At 47.2% G+C, this 24,233-nt stretch overlaps 1 protein-coding gene across 7 annotated transcripts; it reads left to right on the forward strand.

Annotated features, from left to right (window-relative positions):
• Positions 1-370: 370 nt before the first annotated feature.
• LYPD6 (LY6/PLAUR domain containing 6) lies at positions 371-23,495 on the forward strand. 7 transcript variants are annotated; one of them, XM_015869109.3, is made up of 6 exons: positions 371-933; positions 1,475-1,628; positions 18,853-19,032; positions 19,998-20,096; positions 21,617-21,747; positions 21,884-23,495. In XM_015869109.3, the coding sequence occupies exons 3-6, from the start codon at positions 18,915-18,917 to the stop codon at positions 22,043-22,045; spliced, it is 510 nt and encodes a 169-aa protein (XP_015724595.1). In that variant the 5' UTR covers positions 371-933; positions 1,475-1,628; positions 18,853-18,914; the 3' UTR covers positions 22,046-23,495. The 7 variants fall into 7 exon arrangements, with proteins under 7 accessions (XP_015724595.1, XP_015724596.1, XP_085409075.1 ...); XM_015869110.3 differs by lacking the exons at positions 371-933; positions 1,475-1,628 and adding an exon at positions 5,050-5,212; XM_085552949.1 differs by lacking the exons at positions 371-933; positions 1,475-1,628 and adding an exon at positions 5,795-5,909.
• Positions 23,496-24,233: the final 738 nt, after the last annotated feature.

Here is a 24,233-nt window from a genome sequence, read left to right on the forward strand (position 1 = left end):
GATGCACTGCCCTGTGTGCAGTATTCTCCCTGCAAAACCACAGGATCTGCAAAACCAACATTTGTACCACAGTAACCCTAAGAGAAAGACGCGTCCTCCATTTCCAAGGTGCCGTGTAGGGAAGCAATCAGCATCTCCTCTAAAGCTGTGGGTCTGACCTGGCAGCCTCACTGGTGAGTGAACAGAAATTGTTCCAACAGAGCAAAGTGTGGGGAAATGGAATCCCAGAGAGGAGTGCACACGTGGTGGTGCTCGAAACACAGAGGACAGAAACACCCTTGGCCCGGTCCATGGGGTGCTTAGGAGTGTGCTGTCTGCAGGTTGTGTTCCCATGACATGCAGGGAGGAAACAGGAGCAGGAAATACCGGTGTGTGCAGGGCTGGGGATGGGGACGGGCTGCGCTGCTCCTCCATGCCTGACTTAGTGCCGGTGCTCCGGGGGGGAAGAGTCTCCTCATCTGTTTTGAATGCTTTCTGCATGACTAATTAATGTTCTGAAATAAATGGTGTTGTTAGACTCTATGCTGGTACAGGCAGCCGGCAGCCGTGGCTCCTGTCCAATGCTTTATCTAATCTTTGCTTTGTCAAGGACGGGGCACTGCTTGTCATCTAAAAGCCACTTAACTGCACTACAACGTGATGTCATGCTCCTCTACATGCGTGTCGATATTTATGCTCCGTCTGTTGGGAAACAGCCCCGAATACAGTGAGCTGTACGTAATTACATTCTTTGCATGATAACAAAACCCACTTGAAACTGGCAAGAGATGAAACCCCGCAGCCTGGCGCTCGGGATTTTGCAGGAGCGGAGGGTTCTGTAACATTATGCCGGGATAAAGCAGCCTGATTCACCGCGGGGAGGACACTCCCTCCGGAGCGAAGCATTTGCTGTCGTCCCTCCGGAGCGGCCGCACCAGCACTGGAACTGCTGGGGTGAGTACAACGGGGGCTGCTCCCCTCTGCCTGCTGCGACCCCCCCCTTAGCCCAAATAGCAACCTGTGCATGCTTAGGGTATCACCTATCCACGTTGGGCTTCTGCTTCCAGTGGAACATGCTTTGAATTTACACTTTGCCATATGTATGTTCCCTTGTTAAGACAGGGAAGACTTGTGTGAGAGAGTAAGAATATTAAAATAATAATCAGTCGGGTTATATATCATAGAGTCACAGAATGGTTGGACTGGAAGAGACCTTAGAGATCCACAGAGCCACAGAATCATAGAGTTGGAAGGGACTTTAAAGATCACTGAATGATTGGGTTGGAAGGGACCTTAAAGACCACTCATTTCCAGCCCCCTGCCTTGGGCAGGGTTGCCACCCACTGAATCAGGCAATAGATGTGCATATATATACATGCCATACATATGTATATATAAGTGCCTGAACTTAGCATCTCATTCATAACAAAGCATAAAAGAAACTCCGAGCTCAGCACGGGCTGTGCCCTGCTGAGATCCCCACTTCCCTCCCCAGCCAGGGTAGAGCCATCGGCAGCGCAGAGCGGAGAGGGCTGAGCTCCCAGCCCAGGGCCAGCAGTGCGAGCAGCAGGAGGATGAGGATGCTGCCAGGTCCCCACCGCACTGAGAGCCCAACGGGAGCCCCCTGAACCACGGGACATGGCACAGAGGTACAGCTCCTGTGATGTGTGTGATATCTACTTTTCCTTATTTTGCATTACAGTGGGAAAGTGAATGTTTTGTGCCGGTTGGGTGAGCAAATAGTTACAGCAATGCACATTCCGTGCCCGGCTCGTGCTGCTCTGCACGGCTCATTTGGATTTGGCTGGGTATCAAAGGGTGGATGTGATTCCCTTGTGTCCATGAAAATGTGGTTCTTCACAAACCGATTTCAAAGTAAAAGCAAATGCAGTGATTGTACAGAACTCTGCAAGGGAGAAATGCATTGTAAAAGAGATTCCACATATCAATATTATTGAAAAAAACAGACACCTATCACTATAGAAAAAAATAAATTCCTTAGGAAAATAACTGTTTACAGCTGTAGCTGATGCATGCCTTTATTTCTGCTAAAAAATGCTTCAGTTGGAGGCAGGATTGACTGTTTATTAGGGATGTTCGTGTTTTGCAGTGAATGGTGTGGAAGCACTAACACACATCACTTTACCAACATGAGAGGCTCACTATGTAGCTCGGTCTTACAACCACCTGATTTCTTTTATATCTTGAAAACCCTTCCTTAGTGATGGACATGGGTAGGGATGAAAGCTGGCACAAATCATGGCACTACCTAAAGAAATACCCATTGTGTTTAATGCAGTGCGTTACTGGGTGCATATCTGCTGATTGGGCAGCACTTGCTGCCCTGGTGGTGCTGTGGGCTGTGGTTACTCATTAATGTCCATGGGTCAGATGGCTATCACAGACTGTGAACTTCCATGTCTGGAATAGAGGTCCCAACAGTGGAGGTCTTGGTGTGAGTGGGACCTGTGGGGTTTCTCCGTTATTGCTGCGGAAATCGCCCTTTGCACAAACATGGCCATGTAGGTCGCACTGGGATGCTCCCCAGGTCTGACCCCACTGGCAGGCAGGGAACCCAACCCCTCTGGTTTCCATTGGGTTTTTAGGCCAGTGCTGACATAATAAAAAGTCTGAAAAGTTGACCTGGTTGGATTACAGAAGGATACTTGTTTGCCGCGAATCTAAACCTTTATTTATGCGTCAGCGATCCGCTCGTTTAATTATCTGGCGTTCAGGTGTTTGATCTGGAGCCCGATTTCCTTGGGCTCTCTGGTGTAAAAAAGCAGAAGTTACAGTGTAGTTCAGAAATAGGCTCTTTTGTTTGTTTTCTGTTTGTCGTGAGTAGGATTGGGGCTTTCCACTGCAAACCCAATTTGGCCCAGGATTCCCACCACTGTAAGACCCCAGCTTGATTGGTGTGCACAGCACTGATTCAGTTGCTGTGACTTTCTGAAGATGTTGTTGTACAGACCTGATGGCATGAAGCTGTGATGCATTCCCAGCCCTTTCCTGGCCCTGCAGCAGCTCGATGTGTTGGAAGAGGCTGCGATGCCGAGCCTGGTAAAACTCAGTGAGACCTCGTTAGTTAAAATGAGCTCATTTTCCTTGAAACCAAATGCTTATTTTAATGCTAGGGTGGCTGGGTAAAATGCTGCGTATCTTGATTGCTGATATGCATCTTCCTTTTGTAAGAAGTCATTTACTGAGTGAGAATAGTGCAAAGTAGGTGGTAAGATAGAATTGCTGCTACTTCTTTTGGCAGTACGGATAGATTGCTTCATTAGACAATCACTTCTTGTGATATAATTAGAGAAGAACGTGTGAGAGCGAATCAATTCTGTATTTATTTCATCATTTTCTTTGTTCTGGATACCACAGTTTCTCTGGGAGGACAAGTCAGTTTGAACAACAAGACTGCCGGCTTGTTGGAATGCCTTAAAAAAAGCTGAATATTCTTCACCTTTTTGCTGACTGTTAGAATAGCTGCTTTGAAGCCATTTTTCTGTGTATGCCCCTATTTCCCCCCATTGAATTCTCCGTGCTCTTTGTTGTGTGGGGTGACCTACTCACGGGACAGTGTGGCTCTGATCCCTCGGCCGCCATATGCTCCAGCAATAAGCTGTGTTTTCTATGGAGAGCTCCTCCTGGAAGTTAAATACCGGGGTGTGCCTGGGGTGCAGGCGATGCATGTTGTGCATTTTGGGGTGGGCTGTGGCAGGGGTACATCTCAGTGTCTGCTTTTTATAGCCTGCAGATGGTTTGTGCTAGATATAGAAGGAAGAGATGGGAGGAACAGAGACAAAGATAAGTAAAAATGTTGTTGTCTTCTCTTCCTTCTTTATGTGTCGATGTGTACCTGAATGTAATCAATAATGTTTAGATTCTGGGGAGTTTATTTGGCCCGTCGTTACTTTCCTGTCCAACTGCCTTTCTTTAGCAGAACTATGTAAATTTCTGTCATCAAACTCTGTCAGCGGTTCCTTTATATCAGCCAACCCACTGCTTTTGTGTGCCCCAACTTCCAGCTGGTTAGCTGTTGAGCAGACAAACGATGGCACATGGGTGGCTGCAAGCCTGTCTGCTGGCTCTACGTACAGCCAAAGTATTTGGCTGGCAAAACCAGAGAGTAAATATTTTGGAGTCAAGCAGTTTGCAGAATGACTTGGGTTTGCATTGACAGACATTTTCATTCTAAGGGATTTGTTGTGCAACAATTTAATGAACCAAGTTATTGGGGGTTAGAAATGCGTTTATAGTGCAGTGAGTAACTTGACTCTGGAAGGTTGGAGGTGATGTGATGCTGCTGTTTTGCTGGTGTTTTACATCTAGGAATGCTGGAGGCTGCATGCATGTGAACTCGCCTAAGTGCGAGCTTATTAGGTATGGCCACCAAATGCCCAAAGACATTATAAACATTCCTATAAACTAAACTGTGTGCCTGAGTTTGATCATTAGCCTATGATTTACTGCAGGAACTTACGCATAGTGCCGCTGTGCCAGTGTTTGATTTTCTTTCCTCCTCATTAGTTAGTAGGAAACGGTGCTTGTGTGGCTGCTGGAGCTGTTGCCTTTCTGCTGGGCTGCTTTAGGGAGACGCCTGCAGAGCTCTTCTCAGAGCTACGTGGGCTGTAGGGCTGCAGGGTGTGCATTCTGTGTGCATAACGTGTGTGCAGCGATGCTTTGGGAGCTGTGAGGGTGTTCCGTGCAGCCGTCTGGAAATACGCTTGGTAGAAGGAGGAGGGAAATCTACCCAAAATGAGATCTGCTGCATTTCTTGGTGCTTGCCAGTTCCAAGCTTTCCCATGCACGTCTTCATCTGCGTATGGCTTCATATTGGCACGCGTGATTTTTGAAGCAAACAATGTAGATTCAGCCGGGTTACTCATCAGATACTGCTTTTCAAACAATGGCGTTTGTGTTCTTTTTGAGCTAATTTTGGCCAATGTGTGGAGAGCCTGTTTCCCAAAATAGCGCTGATGCGACTGGAAACAACATCCATTGTCTCTAAAATAATGGAAGTTCTTTGTAAAAATTCAGCATCTTAAGATGTGGGTGCGCCCATCTGCTGCTGCATTCACACAGCTTCGTTGGCTCCGAAAGGTTGTGTTACAAGGAGCAGCAGCTCAGTTTTGGTACCCTGACTATCTGGAGCCTGTCTGACCGGCATTGTGTGGGCTTTGTTTTGGATGCAACAAGTGGAAATTGCCACTGCTGTGACCGCTTTGCTGTGCTGGTGAGTGCTCAGGGTGAAATGCACCATCTTTGGGTTTGCCTTCTAAGGTCTCCCTGCATTATAGCCGTGCTCACTCTGAACTGATCAGCTTTGGTGTGTTTAGGCAGTATGTTGGCCTGACAGCTTTGATGTGCGGCTGGTTTAGACTAGAGCTGTGTATGGTTATGGCAGGAGCACTGCTGGGTTTTCATGTCCGGTATGAGCAATACTGTTATTGTGGTATTTTGCCCGTGTAGATATTTCATACGATCATGGAATGGCTGGGGTTGTAGGGGATCTCAAGGATATCAAGCTCCAACTCCTCTGCTTGCAGGTAGGGCTGCCAACCTCCATATTTAATACTACACCATATTTAAAGGGGTTTAAGTTATTTTTACATACTTTATTTATAGCACACCTATCCAGTGCTTGTTTTTGTGGAGGCCAATGATAAAGAAATGTGAGAAGCATTCACATTTAGCCAAGGAATGTTCTTTTCCCGGGATTCCTAATAGATTTTTATGTTAAGAGAGCCTAAAACCCACCACGCAGGGGGCTGGATTTGGTGGAAATCCCCACCGGTCTTAGAGTGCTCTACCCAGACGAACATCTGGGGCTCAGCCGTGGAGGAGGCAGCTGCCAGCCTGCAGATAGAAGCAGAGCATATCTCTCCAGGTGCCCTTGTGCTCCCAGATCACTGGACCATTCCTGCAGTGAGGTGAGCGTGGTGCCAGGACGTGGGGATCTGGGCTCACCCTGCAGGGCTGGGGCTGGTCCAAGTGGGAACAATAATTTCAGAGAAGGAGCATCCAAAGGAGTTGCCTGCAGGAAGCACCTTCTGGAGGTGAGAACCCCTCTGATCCCCCTACCAGGGAGATGACTCAGTGCCTTCGTCCTCCTCCTCTTACTTACTAAACTGGATGGTGAGTGCACGTATGTGTTTCATAGAACCCTTGGAGTTGGACCTTTACAGGTCATCTAGTCTGGCTGCCCTGCAATGAATGGGGACATCCAGAGCTCAATCAGGTTGCTCAGAGCCTGGTCCCAGTTACTCATTTGGTTTTTAAGGACTGAAAAGCCTTGGAAGTTGTTTAGTAGCGTTAGAAGTTTTCAACAAGAGTTTAGCTTGTTTGTTCCAAGCAACGTAGCTCTTTACCAGCTGCTGTGGTACAGAGGTGTGTGACTTTAAAATGTTCTAAAAATTCTTGCTATCATTTTATTAATCTTTTACTTTTCCCCAGATCAAAAGAGGTTTTATAAAGCTATCTCTGTGTACACCCCTAATTGATTTTTGGAGCTACTACTTTATTGGCTGACCTTCAGGTGAGGCAGCCAGGAGCACTGTTGAAGCAACAGATCTTTACCCATTTTAAAAGGGGAGATGTTTATACACAGTAAAACAGTTCAGCTGGGAATGATGCTGTGGTGTTAGGCAGCAAGAACAGCCAACCTGTCGCTTTTTGGAGCTGATAAGGGCTGCTTTTGGTGGGGAAGGGAGAGGAAGCCCTGGTGAAAGGGCAAAAGCCTCTTTTCCTCTGGAAGCTGTGCTTGAGGACACGATGGAAAGAAGGGAGAGAAGCAGCAAGATGTATCAGGTTGTTTGTTTGCCTTTCTCCAGCACAAGGGCTCAGAGGTGCTGGGTGAGCCTTGGGAGACTCAGTGCATTGACTGCTGGTGGTACCTGAGGTGGAAATCCACTCAGATGAAGATTTCACATGAACAAAAAATCAAGTAAGAAACTTGTTTCCCTCACCTTGACAGTTTGGTGCTATTAAAAGTTTTTAGTACTTCTAATGATATGAAGAATACTTATTTTCTAGCTAGCTTTTAAATGCCTTTTAGTGGATTACTTTGGATCACATCAACTAAAAGCTTGATCATCTGCCAGCTGCTAGAGTTGGGCCAAAGCTTTGTAAATTAATGAGCTCGAGGTGATTAGGACAGGTCTTGGTGCTTTGGACCATACACCAAATTGTTCACCATGCAAGGTGTGTTCTCTGTCAGGCTTTTTCTTTCAGTTCTTGTGCTGTGAGGGTGCTTGCTTGGCTTGGTGGTCAAAGTGGGTATGAAAAGCTTTGCTAGTGATGCCAGTGAATGAAAATTATATTGAGGTTCCAGAAACTGGGACCAAGGTAGTAACCAGCACTTCAGACTTGGGACTGTTGTGCATTTAGTGGGCTCTTATCAGGTGTCCATCAAGAGGATGTGTTATGAGAGGAAGTTCTGAGGTCTTGCAGCAAGCTTTCTGTGTTGCTATCGTGAATGGATAAGTGTCTTTATGCAAAAGCATTTCTCCATCCCTCATACAGAGCTGCGGGAAGCTGCCCAGGGCTGGGGACACCAACGCATCACACTGACGTAGTCAGGGAGCCAAGTGGGGAGCTCAGCTCTTGCTGTTACCCAACAAATTTATATGAGGTCTTTAGCAGAGCTGGTATCTGTAGCATGTTCTTCCATTTCTGCTCATTGTAGCTTGTTTGTAAGCAGGAAGTGCATTTCACAAATTCTCAGACAGCCAGTTGCTAGGAGAAGGACACACGTTGTGTCTCCAGATACAGTCTGGCATTTCTGGTTTGGTGTTATTTTGATGGGTTTGGCCACAGAAGCTCACATTTATGGCACTTAGGCCATACCTGCCAGCCAGGTGGCATGGAGGATTCCATCAGAATGATGGAACAGAGAATTCCATCAGAATGAAAGCCACTTAGCTGATCTTGTCCTCTTTGGTCTAGAATGCTTGATAATTGCATTCACTGGTGCCAGCCTTTGTCTAAAGACAAAGCTTTTCTCTCTGATCAGGGTCCTCACTACGTAATTGCCTCTCTGAGACCTTTTGAGACCTTTACAATCCTCTTCTTTCCATGGATGTCTGAAAACGGTTTACATTTGTTGGATATCATAAGCTCTCTTGAGGGAGGATTACTTTCAAGGTGATTTGTCTTGAAATGATTGCATGTGCTTTCAGCAGCATCTGGCGGGGCAGGGCCGCCAGTTAGAGGTCTGAGCCACCAGATCTGTCTGATCACCATCCATTTGTTGGATTTTTTTCTCATTGTTCTCCAACATTTCAATACATGAAGTGTCTGCTTGGTCTTTTCGAATCCTAAGCATGTTCTGTGTCCATTCACTTTGTGTTTTTTGAGGCACGGTATCTCACAATGGGTCGATTAAAATGTGTTCATCGTTCAGGATTGAGGCTGTAGCTGCAGTAGCCAGTTGGCTGTGGTATCTCCATGGGCATCCAGAGAGGTCCAGGTGTCTTTGCAGTCAGTCCTTGGTTGCTCCATCCTCTGGGGTCTGAATCTGCCTTACTGGGTTCTTTGATTATGCTTAGTTGTGTATGCAGCACTGCCTTGTGCTGCTTCTGCAGTACCAGAGTCGTGTCCCATAGGTAAACCACGCAAGCTGTGAGACTTGGCTAGAGGGTACAGCACTTTCCATATGACCTGATGTTTCTTTATACTCTGACACTTTAAATTAAATAGTGGGATTCCTTAAAGAAAGCATCACCATCACTCTATCCTTGGCCGTGTTTTGAAGCAAAAATGCTCTGCTGCTGAACCCAACCCAGACTGCACAAGATAAACCTACCAAGCCTGTTCCTTCAGAGCTGGCATCCTCTATGGCTGCTGCTCAGAGAGATGCAGAGTGCATCTGGGCACACCAAATGCTTTTAAAGGTAAGTGGCCATGGCCTGGGCTGGCAGAACTGCAGCACCTGCCTTGCAGATTGCCTCCAAATCAGGCTAGTGATTATACTCTTTAATATGGTTAAACTCCCTGGGTGCCTACAGTGCTGAAGACTGGATGGCAGTGGTGTTACATCAAGGTCCAGATGACTTCTTGTAATTCAGAGCCCATAATAGCTCTTCAGTCTCTAAATGGGGCTGAGGTTACATCTCCTTGCCCCACGTCATGTGCTCCCAGCATGGAAGCATGGACATTGCCAGCCCTGTTTTGAAACCTCTCTGTGTCTGTCTGTGCTGGCTTAAATATAGTGACATTATGTCATATCCCGCGTTGTATTTTTGCTCTGTGCGAGGAGAAGCTGATAATACGATAAGATGGTGACTCTGTCTTGAGCTGGATGTATATATTTCTACCAGCCCTGAGGGCGATATGGTAAAAATGCTCTTTTGTTTCGAGTGCAGCACAGGAAGCTCATTTTGGCTTCATTTAACATCACTGCTCAAACTGGCAGGGAGTCAGGAATGGAGTGATGTGACATCATATATCTGGCACAACAGCGTGGCTCAGAGCTTCGCAGCGGCCAAACCCTCTGATAATAAATCAGATGCTGGAATATCCACACAGTTCTGTCATAACAGAGGGTGGCTGCTTGTCATGTTTTTCATCTCTTCTGTTTGAAGAAAAAAAAGGCAATTTCCTGACACTTTGGGACGAGCTGGGTCCCACGCTCAGCCTGCAGGAGGGCTCACAGACTCAGCCCCAAGGAGGAATCCTTTTAAAGTAGAGTTTCATAGAACCACTAAGGCTAGAGAAGACCTGGAGGATGACCAACCCAAGCCCTATGGGAACTGAGCTTAGAGCTGTAGCTGCTTGGTTTCTGGTATAAAGCTGACTTTTAAAATTATTATTATTTAATTCTTAGGGTTTTTAAGATTCACGTAGTGGGCGAGTCAAGTCTTACTCTTGATTACACTGCACGGGGGAAATGCATGGAAGGCTTTGGAGACCCACAGGGCACAAATTGCAGAGCAGGCTCCACAAACTGCTGTCTAGCAATTTTTTTTTCTGTCATTTCTTTGACATTCTTATCTTCGTCAATGCAATTTTCTTTCCATCAGAGCGTAAGTGGGCCAATAAGGGCCATCCTGTTTCAGAGGAGTCAGCCCAGTGCCCGTCCTCCTTGTAAACAAAGAGCAGACACACGATCAGACACAGAAACCCGCTTTCTAATTAATTCCTGTGCCTCTCACGCCGCTGTATAACTTTATGAGGCGCTGGGAGGGATCCTGTTGCCCTGCTCCGGGAGCCTTGGTTACTGCACGCCTTATCCTGTGCATCTCAGCAGACCCAGATCTCTTCAGTTACCTGCCCTTCTGCAGAAAGGTACATTTTCAGCTGCACTGTGTTGTGGTGGGGTTGCTGGAGGGAGGCAGCCCTGAGCGGGGCATTTTGCTGAGCATTGCTGGTCGTGAGGCTGACCTGAATGCCATCCAGCGAGCCCCAGAATGGCAGAGAATGGGGTCAGGGAAGAGTCTGCTTGTGGAAACTTCAGGTTCCACGTGTTTTTGGAGTTACTGAAGCTTTATCCTACAGGGTGGCTGTGAGAGGGAAGGGGGCAGACTCTTCAGCAGGATCTGTTGTGAGAGTACAAGAGGAAATGGTTTCAGACTGAAAAAGGGGAGATTCAGACTGGATTTAAGGAAGAAGGTTTTCATCATCAGGGCAGTGAGGAAAAGGGGGCCTAGAAAGTTGGTGATGCCCCATCAACACCCCTCCCACCCAGGCTGGATGGGCTCTGAGCGCCTGATGGAGCTGTGGGTGCCCCTGTGCATTGCAGGGAGTCTGTTTCCCATAAGAACATAATGCAGGTGGTTTTTTAGCCAATGACTTGTGACAAAGCCAGACGTCAGGGAAATTAAGTCAGTGTTTCAGTGCTGGAATGTATAGCTGCTGGTGAGTATGGTGGTGGTGATGGTAGTAGATGTTATAGAGCAATTTGCATTTGATATACGGTATTTTTGGAGAGGCCTTCATTCTCTCTCAGCACTTTGGCCTGATTTAATTTTTCAAGATGTTGCAAGACCATGTAAAAGTGAGATTAATTAGTGCCACAGAAAGCAATGTGGAATTCCCCTTATCAAACGTGTTCCAATGTATCCTTAACTCCTGTAAGACTACTGAATTTTCAGTCCATCTCCATGCAAGCTTCTCCACAGGCTTTAGGGAGTAAACTTTTATCTATTGAATGATGCCTGAGGGCTGGGTCAGGCTGTGGTATCTCCAAAAAGGAGCAGCACAAAGACCTATATTAGACACCGAGCTGTTCTCGCTGCTCTGAGACGTTTGTTTTCAGTGCTTGTGAACATTTCTGTTTTGAGTTTTATCTCATTATTATCTGCAGATGAGAGATTTGGAGGAGTTTCTTGGCTGCCAACAGAATGATGGGAGAAGGTGCAATAGCTGGAGCCAGGCAGCAGCCCTGTGGGTACGGTCGGCTGCTTTTTGGCAGGCTGTTGGGAAACGTCATGGAACCCTGCAACTGTAAATGTGTATAATGAAGAAAGTGGAGAGAGTTTAAAGTGTGAGGTCATGTGCTCTGGACTTGGGAGCCTTTTAGATGAGTTTAAAGAGCCCATTTCTACAAATAGTGCCTTTGTGGGAAAAATTAGTCCCTCTGATGGTATTAGTCCCATTGCCTAATGCTGATATTGGTCTTGTTCTTGGTCTTGTTTGAGGTCTCAGCTCAGATATATATACTTAAATCGTTTTCTTAGGTGTCAGGCATTCCTGTGTATTCGTTGTGATAAAAATGCAGCAGTGTTGAGGCAATAGTGGTGGGATTAGCTTTGCAAGTAGCCTATCTAATCCAGAGGCTGGAGGAGATGTCCTTGCAGAGCTGGTATTTAGGGCGGTACGTGCTTACTGTCAGCGTTGGAAGTGGTTGTCAGGAAAAATCAATGTTAGAGAAATTAGGAGATGAAGAGCAGTGCATCTTCATGTCAGACCGACATTTCACTGATCAGGTAAGTATTCCCCAACAAACCGAGGATAGGACTGAGAGTGGGGATTGGGACTAATGAGAACCAGTAAATCATGGTGTTCCAGCAGCGAAAATGTCAGCTGTGACATAATGAAAGCTATATATTGTGGCCTGTAGAATTTCAGATGATTCATGTGCGAAAACTGAGTGGCTGGTTGAATCAGGGGGGTATGCTTTGAGAACACCCTTTTCTTCAGTGCGTCCTGTAGGTGAGCGTTAAAGGCAGATGAGTTGGAGCATGATTTTGAGGCATTCTTTGGCTCTGCTGCAGATAATATCTCTGTGCTGGCAGACACTGGAATTACTGATGGTACTCCATAAATACTGTGTGCCTTGGGAAACTCAGCTTTCTAACGCCGAGATAATGAGGCATTTGGATCTGGCAAAAGGCAAAGCAGATGAAGAGGCTGACAAAGGAGCAGGGAAGCCTCCAGTGCAGTGGGCTCTCTGAGAGGTTTGATGGAGGAGGTGTATCTTAGCTACCAGTTACTGATACCAGGCATGTTATTTAGCATCCTATGTAATAATTGGCATCTGGTGATCCAGTGACACTGAAGTGAGTCAACTGAATGACATGACAAGGCTGGCACAGCCTTCATCTGAGGTCTCCAGTGGTCATCCTGTCCTTTCTTTAGGTTGCTTTATTTGTGTGTGCATTACTTCTGCTATGATGCACAAAGACCACACGAAGATAATTTTGTTATTCTGGTAAAGTGTCAGCCAGCAAGGCATTGTGTTTTCAGAGCATTCACCTTTCCTACCCACTGTTTGGGCTTGAAGCTAACCAAGATTTGACATAATACATAACCCACAAGCTTCAGATTAAGGTAACAGTTGGACAGAAGGACAAACCATTCTACAACATTAATTACCAATGTATAGGTCTGGTTTTATGAGAAATCCAGGAGAATGAGAACACTGATGTTGGCTCTAGTGCAGCAGCATTTACCACTGTGCAGTGCCTTGATTTACCGTTAGTGAAAAAGAACAAATAGAAAAGTGCATGCATTGGCCTTAGGACATGTTAACACTAATTATCATGGGAATGCTTTTCTGTTGATCCACCTCATACAGCAACAGTATTTTTGTTGAGCGTTGTATCTGGTGCTGCTAACGATGGAGGACAGTGATAGGGATAAAGGGCTGCCCATGGAAGAGCACTGTGCAGCCTCACGGGTGGGCAGAGGAAGCATCCCTACTCACCAAGTCCTACATTGCTCAATGATGTCTAAAGTTTCCATCACAGCAGAGAGGACCAAATAATTAACTGAATTCAAGTAATTGCAAACATTGAGGAGCAGAGGAAGGTTGTTTGCTTTGGGTTCTGCTGAGCTGTGGTTTTCTGGAAAAGCTATTGAAAGCCAGAATGAATTAATGATGCTAAGTGGTAGAGTTTGTTTACTCCAAGTGTGGAACAGACAGCTTAAAGAGCGCTAATTGGTCACCTCTAATGTGAGTTTCTTTTACATGATTTTAACAGTAACTAATGTTTCTAATATTTATTTAAGAAAACCCATGCATAAATATCTAGGGATTACAATGGAATAACTTTTTGAAAACCTTCATTAGAAAAGCATTTCAATTCCAGTTCCATGTTGATAGAAATTAGGAAATTGATGTAATTTTGACTTTATTTTAACAAGACTAATTAGAGAAATTTGTGCAAGGGAAGATTTCCTACTGCAAATCAAAGCAGGGTTTTAGCAAAGGGCTTAACAGTGCTAATAACAAAACAGGGTGAGAGGAAGGTCGTGTTTATTTGGGTGCAGCAACTGGGCTCTGGATGCCACTTCTAGCTTGGCTCGATGGGGATGAGCTTTTCTATCAAGAGAAAAATGAACATGGGAAGTTTGTTCTAAAGGACAATCGTATGAGGCTCAGTTTGTTGTGTACTAAACTCTATTTGGGTGCCTGCAGCATAGGGCTGGAAATAGCCTGTTTCCAATTATTTCCAGTTGAGTGCTGGCTGCACGTGTCAGCATCTTCCTCTGCAGCCCGGTTTTGGACATGCTTTGGGAACGAGCGAAAGCGTTGGGTGCCCAGACTGTGTTTGTGCTGCACTGTGCCAAAACCCACTTGTGGGAGCTGAAGGGCGGTGTGAACTCTGGGTGAACTGTATGGCCCAGAGCCCTGCTGTATGCTGGTCGTTAGCTGCTGCAGAAATACACTGGGTTGTTTAGCAGAAAGATACGGCACGGCAGCATGAATGGGCAAAGCGGGTGCCTTCATTAATACCTCGCCCCGCGTGAGAAGTAGCAACGGGCTGACATTTTTTTGCATTGATTTTGGTTGAAAAAGCCTTTCTGTTGGGGAAAAAGGCTCGAGCTCTGAGTTACTTCATAACAAAAAGAAAAAATGCCTTCATCCCCCAGCAGCGGGTTTTCAGGGTGGATCTCTCAGCCCCTCCATCCCAGCGCTGGATGGATGCTGGGCAGCGCGCGGTTTGGTGCCTAATCTAGCATGTCAAATGTGCGAGGTGATGTACGAGAAGAACTGTCACAACGGGCTCTGAAGATCTGAGGGCGGAGGCAGGAGCAGAGCGAGGACACAATGGTGCAGATTGATGTATGGTTTTATTAAGGCACAGTTTGCTGCGCGATGGCAGACACTGTGGCTCGCTCTTTAACGGTAATGTCTTCTGTGCCGTTAATACTGTGCCATCGTGTACCTCGGCAAGTTTCATCAGCAAAAGTTTTATTGTTGGTGCAAAAGTGGTGCACCCAGCCCTGCTGGAGAGAGTTAAAAATAAGCATCTTTCCTTTGAAGATGCTCTGTTTTCCCCATTAGATTTCGGGATGTCGCTAAGATGTTTTTTAATTCTCCCCGAGCACGCTCTATTAATTGGGCAGAGCTCAGCCCGTTGATCAGCAGGTCTTGGTGCTTGCTGCTTTGCTCTCTCCCCAATTACTCCATGTAACCGTCTCCTCTCTCTACCAGACCCAAAATCCGCCCATCCCAAACAGACGGGTTTGTCTCAGACCTATTTTCCACCAAACCCTTCCCACTGCTCTCATGCATGTTTCTACAACCGGAATCTTCCATTGCCGGAGCACAAACAAACTGCTCTGTGAGTCGATCCAGGACTGGCCTCAGGCAAAGCAATGGTTCCTTTGATCTGGTAAAAACATGGAGTTAGTGCCGACTGTCTGCTTGGTCCCTGCATTGTCCCAGTTCTCCACAGTTAATACAGATGTGATCCAAGAGCCCAGAGGGATGAGCTGCTCCTTCAAATACTCTTCTGCAGATGTATTTGCCCACTACCTGGACTGGAAATCTGTGCTGGGAGGGGTGCTATGTTTGGGTTGCAGATCAGTCCTTACAGTTATCTAACTGGGCTTTGGGTTTCCCCCTTGCAATTTCATGACTTGCATTTTGTAGACTTATGAGAGTCTTTGGGCTTCTCTTGTTTCTATTCTGCTTTATGAGGCGTAACCTTCAGAAAATGCCTTAATATTTTAAATTCTATTGGCTGTTGCTATTTCACACGTCTCTTCATTTATTTGGGTATTTTTTGTTGACTACATGTTGAAATTTCCATTCTCCTTTCCCAGCTCTTTTTATCTACCTGAAATGTAAACAGGATGTGGTTGATGGGCTCCCAATGGCTGCTGCCATTCAGAAATTCACTCTGTGTGCCCGTCTGGAGCAGATTAGGGGGCTGGGGCCTTTCTGCACCCAGTGCATGGTTTAACCAGGTAGGAGCCCAAGATGGGAGTGCTTGCAGCCCCCCCAGTGAATATAGCATTTATTTAGGAGAGAATTTAACAGTCTAACCCTGCCCCCCACTTTGCAGAGGGGCCCAGACGCCGGGTCAAAGCTGGATGGTTGTTTTTTTTCCCTTTTTGCTTCTTTATTAGCTGGAAAATCCCAGGATTTCTGTGCTCATGCATGGTTTCCTTCTCTCCGCCCGTGTGGAGCCAGGCTGTCTGGGTGCCACGCATTGAGGTCAGCCCTGTGCACCAGCCCCAGGAGCAGCGAGGTCGTCCTGTGGAATTCCCAAATTAGGACAGATCCGTTGGGTTTGGGGTGCCCCTCTGCCATGCACAAACCTGCAGGTTAGATCTCACATTGATTTATCATTCCTGTCCAACTTTCTGCTAATTCGGAATTGTCCATACCCACCGGCTTGGACATTGCACTGAATAAAATATAAATTAGTTGTTTGAGGTGGAGGGAATTGGGGATGAATGATGCCTCACCAGGAATTTGTCACCTCGGTTTCACAGCTTTTAACTTCCATAAGTTGTGTTTTCTCTGATGAATGCTATGATCTGCCTGAATTCTAAGTTGTTTTATTTTTTTTTAGTCAAATACTGATTATCTGAAATATTCAATTAAAACACAGCTAAGTAAGTCAGCTTTCTTCCTTGAATCTGAACTAGCATCAGGGGATGCAAAGATATAAGTGAAGTTTTATCACGTCTCATTAAAACAACTGTTTGTAGAGGTCCAGGAACTTCAGCCTCCCGTTGGTCACAATTAAGGTACATGCAATGAAGGTCATCTAAAAAACATACCTCGGTTTTACATTTTTAGGTAAAGATTGTGTTGGATAGGAGGGCAGAGGGTGGGAAGGAACATATTGCACCCTCTGCACTGCCCCAGGATGAGGGCTTTTAGCTCAATGAACCCCAGGCTTTGTAATTAGCAGCAGGGTGATTAGATTGACCACGTTTCTGGGAGTAATTTGGGCACTAATTGTGTTTGATTGTTTAATTACTCTTTCTTGCTGGGATTGAGGAGAGCCGGTGAACCCTTCACAAGAGCTCCTGTGGGTTCTGTAGGTGGAAGCTGCATCCCGGATGGAGCAAGGCACATTCGGCCATTCCCTCGGTCTTAGCCAAGATGCTGGTGCTGACCTGTGCTGGTGGGCAGACAGCAGCTGTACTTTTCATCCACATTTGTCTTTGGACAGCGGTAACATTGCACAGATAGAGATTGGGGGTCAGTTTGTGAAGCTGGAGAGAGATACAAATTAATGTATGTATTGTAGTTTTGGTAGTGGAAACTCTTCCTTTGTTAATGTGCACAAGAAGCAATTGCTTGTGTTGCATCGAGGAGTAGATCTTGCTGCATTGCACTGCTTGTGTTTCCTTTGACTTTGCTTCCCCCTGGTACCCATCACCTTGGCATGGTGCATGTTGGTACCGCTGGCCATGCACGTGTACCCCATGCAGTGTGCTTTCTGCAGGCTCTCACAGATGCTGCTGCCTTGACATGCTGTGCTTTGTACTTCAGGGCTGATGCATCCTGCTGAGGAGAGGGAGCTTTCACTTGCTCTGCTTTTTTTATTTCTTTGGCAGCAGAAATATTGCCTTAGGGCACCGCGATGCAGGATCTTACAAGTGAAAGATAAGACAGCTGTAACATAAGAGAAATGTAAGATAAGAGAAATTTGAAGATGGGGCCTGGAGAGCAAGGAGGGGGTGGTTGCAGGAAGATGTGGTTTAGTGGGTATTGTGGTGATGGGCTGTGGTTGGACTAGATGATCACAGAACCACCATGGTTGGAGAAGACTTAGGATTCCCAACCCCCCATGCCCACTGCCCATATCTCCCCGTGGCACTGGGGACACCCCTTGGGACAGGGACCCTCTCCCCAGAACCCACACAGCATCTTTGCCCCCCTCTCTGGAGATGCTCCATAGCCTCAATACCTTTCCAACCTTAAAGATTCTATGATTCTGTCGTTCTAAGCAGACAAACCCATCCTCACACCAGCTGCCTCCTTCCCCAGCGTGTCTCTCCCGGAGCCAGGGGAGGCAGTGGGGTGGGGACCCCCTGTTGTCTGCAGCAGTGGTGTTGGCAAGGCTGACATGTCACTGCCCTAATGGGACCTGACAAGGGGCCATTGAGCTGCTGCTTGGGGAACTCAATGGTTAACTTCCACTGCGGCGTGTCAGGGCAGAGGGCAGGAAGAAGTAATCGGAAAGGTGCCGGTAAAGCTGGAAAGATTGAGTTAACTGGGGCTTCTGTGTCAGTGCCTCGGACCTTTGGTAAACAGACTGTATGATCTAAATACAGTGCGACTCTTCCCCCAAACTGCAATTCAGGTTAGTGTAATGCGGAGGGGAGGAAGAGGGTAACAGAAAATTGGTGCTGCACAGAATTCTGCAGGTTTTAAGTCACATCCGCAGTGACCCATATATGTCTCCTTTAAAAGAAAAACAATCATTTATTTGTTACTAGTTTGTGGGTATGAAGTCACCCTCGTCCTTTTTGCTTTCATGTGGCTGGGAGAGGTTTGCTTTATTTCTGTTGTTTCTAATGGTGATTTCATTTTCCCCTGGCTGATATATACCTTTGGACCAAACCTGATGGAAACTGGCACTTCCTCCTCTGTGCTGTTAAAATAACAGTGGTTGAGGCACCACGCTGTGCGTTATCTGTTTCCCTCTGTATTTTTATGGATTTCATGGGGTTTTAATAGAAGAGCTGTTTCCAGATAAGAGCAAGGCATGAAAGGCCCCAAGTTGCCATTGCAGTGCTGATTGCAGGTGGGTGCTGAGCAAATGCTCCTCCACCAGCTAAAGGTTTGGGGATGGCAGCAGCAGATCACGTCATGTTGGGCAATGTCTCCAGAATTATTTGATTTATTAAATAGCATTACATCATTATAGAATGAAGTGTTCCTTGGTCTCTACTCAGACCTGCTATTTACAGGCTGGGGTGTTTAGGCAGCTCCCTTTACCCAGACTGGGAAGCAGAGCTAAAGTGTCCCCGGGATGGCTGGAGTTGGAGGCATCTCAGGGACCATCTGGACCAAGTCCTGCTCAAGCAGGGCCACCTACTGCAGGTTGCCCATGTCTGGAAAGCTCCTGAGTGTCTCCAAGGAGGAAGTGATCGCTGCCTATGTTGGGACCAGCGGTTTGGTGAGGCAGGCTTTGTTCACAACATGCACTCTGCTCACTTCTTTGTTTTTGCCATCCTTAGGTGAGCTTTCCATCCACTGCTGCGCTCCCAGGGCCACCGCATGAGCACGGCCGCGGCGGGTGATGGCCTCGCAGCCCAGGCTGGCCCACGTCCTGCTGCTGGGCCTCCTGGCCGGCTGGCTGAGGGCTGCACAGCCCCGCGACTTCACGGTGAAGGACATCGTCTACCTCCACCCCTCCAGTAAGCACGGCCCGCAGGGTGAAACCAGACCATGGCTTCCTAGGGGGATGGATGGGCAGGGGCATTGGGGTTGCTCTACTTTTTTCCTTCAAGGGTTTCTGACCACTGTGACCAAGCAGTTTGTCCAAGCACATCAGTTGTGAGTGTGGGTGAAATATGACCACGTGTATCTCTGGTATAAACCGTTCCTGACTTACTTATTAAGGAGGGGATGCCATTTGGAGGGACCTAGGCAGGCTTGAGAGGAGGGCCCATGTGAACCTCATGGGACTGGCTCACACCAATCCAGGGCTGAGTGAGGAGCAAGATGTGGCTCACAAGGCTGCAGAGGCTCAGTTTGCTTTGCCCCATGAAGATAAAGGTGACCCGGTCACCATTTGGCTTCTGAGATGGTGGCAGCGCCTTGAAGACGTATTGAATGCGCTACAGAAGTCCTGCCAGGAGACCACTTAGGAAGCTGTGCTCTTCGTTTGGCGAGATAAACAAGGATGGAGGCTGCTGTTAATGACTGGAGGTTCAGCAGATTGATTTTTCTTTCCTTTGTGGACATCAGCCTGCCTTCAACAGTGGCCATTTATTTTTTTGGTGGGACAGCATCCAGAAGTACTTAATCCATCTGATATTTTGTTATCAACCCTGGTAAGGTAACAGTACTGGATGTGAGCTCTGATTCCAAGAGAACAAGCACTCCTTACTTGCCTTACTGCCCTTTGAAGTGAGTAGTAGGCAATTTTCCTGGGAGAAAACACGGCTGAACAGAGCCCTTATTGCAGATGCGTGAGCCCGGTTGGTGCTGGTGGTGGTGGCAGGGTTCTTACAAAGCAGGGCTAATCCTGGTGGAGCTGGCAGCTGTGGTTGTAATAAGAGATGTCTAAGAAAAGAATACGTTGCCATGTGCCTATGAAAAGCACAGCAGAAGAGGATCGCTTGGGTCATTTTAACTGAATACAGTTTGTTCCTTCCAGCCACCCCATTTCCTCATGGATTTAAATGTTTCACCTGTGAAAGGGCAGCAGATAATTACGAATGCAACCGCTGGGCTCCGGATGTCTACTGCCCCAGAGGTAAGCAGCCACACAGCAATGTCTCGCTTCACCCTACACCTCAGTGCCAAACTGCAGGGACAGTGCTGAGTTGCTGTGCTTCCTGTGCACTGAATTGCCAGCAGTTGTGAGCCTCTGCTACCTGAAGGATATGTAAGTGATACAAGTAATCCCTTAAGTTTTCTGTCCCTTTGCAGTTGGTGAAGTTTAGGACTTCCATTTACTCCCCGTACTCCTCCAGCTCAGTTGGAAACTGGTTCAGGCTGATGTATATTTAAGGATTGTGCTTTTCTTACTGGTGGTAAAACTGGCTGCACAGGGAGTGGGAGGTTTCCATTCCTATGGGTGTCCCAGAGCTGTGGGGATGTGGCACTGAGGGGTATGGTCAGTGGGCATGGTGGGGTGGATTGGAGTTGGGCTTGGAGAACCTAGAGGTCTTTTCCAACATCAATGATTCTATGGTTCTATGATACAGGACCCAGGCCTTGCTCTGTTCACTTCCATCCCTTCTGGCTCAAGGTCATGCTTTGGTGACGCTCCTCAGGGGAGCGTCATTGGGTACCAGGTATCAACAATCACAGAATCACAGAATGACCTGGGTTGCAAAGGCCCACAGTGCTCATCCAGTCCCAACCCCCTGCTGTGTGCAGGGTCACCAACCAGCAGCCCAGGCTGCCCAGAGCCACATCCAGCCTGGCCTTGAATGCCTGCAGGGATGGGGCATCCACAGCCTCCTTGGGCAACCTGTGAACAGTGCGTCACCACCCTCTGGGGGAAAAACTTCCTCCTAAGATCCAACCTAAACCTCCCTGTCTCAGTTAAGAGACATTGAGATCGTCCCCATCCACTGATGGAGCCTGTTCATGAGCAGGGGATGTGGGCAGCGTCACTGCCAGGTGGGAGCTGTGTTGGGATGCTGCTGGTTTGTTCCAGTGCTTTTCATAGGCTCAGCACTGCTGCTCTGCCTCTATCTGGCACTGTTCTGGTCTCCTGTGGGATATTATGAGTGTCCTCACAAAAAATATTTATCTTGGAAGGAAAAAAAGACATTCATGTGAATTCCAGACTAACCAGCTGTGCTTGCAGCCTGTCAGGGAGCGCAATCTGCTTGAGAATTTACTTGCTTAAAGAGCACAAATGGGTTCAACATCAACAATAATAAAAAAGATCAGGCTGGTTGGCATGGGATGAGACCAGTGTTCCCCGACACTCCCTGTTTAGACAGCAGTAGGTGGTATTTTATGCAGTTAATGACAGCATTACCAGCATGTGGAGCCTGCAGCTCACTATGGAAGGAGACAGTTGTGGCCCCAGTGTCTGCATTTAGTAGTAACCATCAGAACCAACCTGACTGCAAACTGCTGATCTGGAGAGAGGTCTTAGTGCTTGGACATGGTACTTCACCCTGTTGTGTTGTATTGAATACATCAGAATCCTCTTTTTCTTTTTGAACTGTAAGGATTCCTCCCTTCTTTCTCCTTGCTTGTGCACCACCACAAGCCTTGGCTTTGTCAGATGAACACATTTCCCTTTCCTTCTAGGTACGAGGTACTGCTTCAGCCAGCACATGATGAGAGTTACCGGAGAGAGCGTGTCTGTCACCAAGCGCTGTGTGCCCCTGGAGGACTGTCTGTCTACTGGATGCACATACATAAAGCACGAGGAGTACAAGGTGAGTGCCAGGGTTGCTTCTTTGTGTGAACCCAGGCAGGTGCCCACTGAACATCCCTGGTTCCTTCCTCAGATGTGCAGAGAGCCTCAGAGCCACGGCAGCAGAAGTAACCAAGTTCACCCCTGCTGTCTTTCAGATCTGCACATCCTGCTGTGAAGGCACCATCTGCAACCTGCCGCTGCCCAGGAATGCAAGTGATGCTGTGTTCACCACCCTGTCCCCCCTCAGCAGCACCCCAGGGCTGTCAGGTCGTGCCGTGCTGACGGCAGTGTGCCTCCTGCTGGGGCTCATGGCATAGACCAGGATCCAGACCCACGCTTCAGAACTGCATCTGAAAACTGACTCTGTTCATTGGTGATACCGGTAAGGAGATGGATTCAAAAAGGAGGAAAATCCACATTTCTCTGCTGGTTTTGGAAGAAACTCAGGCAAGATGTGCCCGGATTTCAGGCCTAGACTTTTCCTAATGTCTATCTATCTAGTCTCTGTGACTTTTCTTATTTAGAAGTACCACATCGCTGCCACCTCCTTTTACCATTGCTCACTCATTCAGAATGCTCTTGTTGGCATCATTCATTGTCACAGCAGTCACCCCAGTGTCCTGCTTGCCTGGTCTGGAAAAACACATTGAATAACACACAGGATAAGCAACAAAGATATAAGTTGGATATTAGGAACCATTCCTTCCCCAAAACAGTCAGACACTGCACTGGATGGGGGGTCACCATTACTGGGGGTGTCCCAGAGCCATCGATGTGGCACTGAGGGATGTGGGCATGGGGGGTTGGGGTTGGGGATCCTCGATGGCTCCCTGTGGTCCTTGGTTTGGTTGGGCACCACATATGCAATATTTATTTCTGTATATTGAGTAGGCTCTGAAGCATTTACGAAGTTCTTAGTGCTGATATTGCTGGGGGAAAAAGAAATGGTTGTGCAAGTGGGTGAGCCTGTAGTATATAAATTATCATAAGAGTATCTATATATATATATATAAAAATATAACATTTTGCGTCACTGTTGAAAACAAATCAACTCCTTTTTTCCCTTAATCTCAGCTCTCTGACAGGGCGTCCATGGTCTTGTTTTAAAGGAGCTTCACAGAACAACTTACTTCCCAAATTGTTCTTTTCTGAACTCAGGTTGGCCAGTCATGCTCCAAGGAGCTTTACCCAGTTACAGCTTATGCTCTGCTGTGCTTTTCTTTGGGTGAGCTACAGCAAAAAGTGTGGGCAGGAGGAGGAAATGCTGCATTCCCAGTGCTGTGTGCAGCCCTTTGGCTTCAGAGCTGTGATCCCTGCTGAAGTGCTGTTAGTGGAAGAGAATGGAGAGGGGCTCTCACACTTTGGCTTTGGGGTGGGAAAGCACATTGGATGCTTTGGTACCTCTTGTGGTGTGTTTTTGGTTTTTTTGGTTTTTTTATACTAATTAATTAACAAACCTATGTATTTCCTAGTCAAAACTGCTACACTGATTCCTCCTGCAGTCAGAGGAGGAAGTGGCCTTGTTCCTTTACTGAGATGGGGTGAATGGCATCAGCTCAGGCCCACGACAGAGTGGGGCAGGCCATGGAGAAGAAGCTGAGCCCCCACACATGAATCTCCCTCTGCTCTCTCCTCGTGGGTCTCTTCGGGCATATAATGCTGAGCTGTACCATATTTATTTTTAGGCTGGGAGATGCCTTTTAAATGCCTAATTTTTTAAACTATTGTAAATGTTGTACAGTTATACAAATAAATGTTTTAATCATACAGGTGATATGTCAGATAAGTGTACCCTCATTAAACTGCTGCCTGCTGCCCTGTGCCCCCGCTTCCTTCCCACAGTGGGGTTGGATCTCCCCTCCTCTTAGGCCCTCCCCAGCCCTTCTGAATATGCTTTTTACTGCTTTGTTTTTGATAGTGTGGGGTTTAGCCACCCCCCCATGAAAGCAAACGCTGCTTGTTATTCTCACCTATCCATCCTTGAACAAAAACATGTTTTCCTCACCCTGTGTTCAGTTTGATGCAGCAGATCTCTCGCCCATGCTGGATGGAACTTGGAACTCATACAGGCAGGACATGCTCATCTATATAAGCATCCTGCTGGTTCTGGCTACAGACCCATGCTTCCTTGCTCAAATACAGCCCTGGTAGGCTGCAACATGCCCAGTGCCATGGAGTGCAGCCCAGTGCTGCCAGCAAACATCCCTGCTGCCCTTCCCATCCCAGACCCTCTACTTCCCATGCAGCCTGTGCACTAATGCTGACACAAGCAGGTTGCTGTTGGCCCCCATGGCCACCTGGGCATACTGCTAGCTCATAGCAGCTGTGGACCTGCACTCTCAGGTCCCTTTTTTCCTTCATGCAGCTTTCCAGCCACTCAGCTCCAACCACTGTACATCCTGAGCTGAAAGAGGTCCATGAAGATCAAAGTCCCACCTCAGGTTCCACCGTTCTGGTTCAATAGCTGAATTTTGTTATTATTTGGGTCCCTCTCCATGCAGCTGG

This window comes from Coturnix japonica, chromosome 7 (assembly GCF_054131305.1).
Source record: "Coturnix japonica strain WE chromosome 7, WE-NBRP24, whole genome shotgun sequence".
In the NCBI taxonomy this organism is placed as follows: Eukaryota; Metazoa; Chordata; class Aves; order Galliformes; family Phasianidae; genus Coturnix; species Coturnix japonica.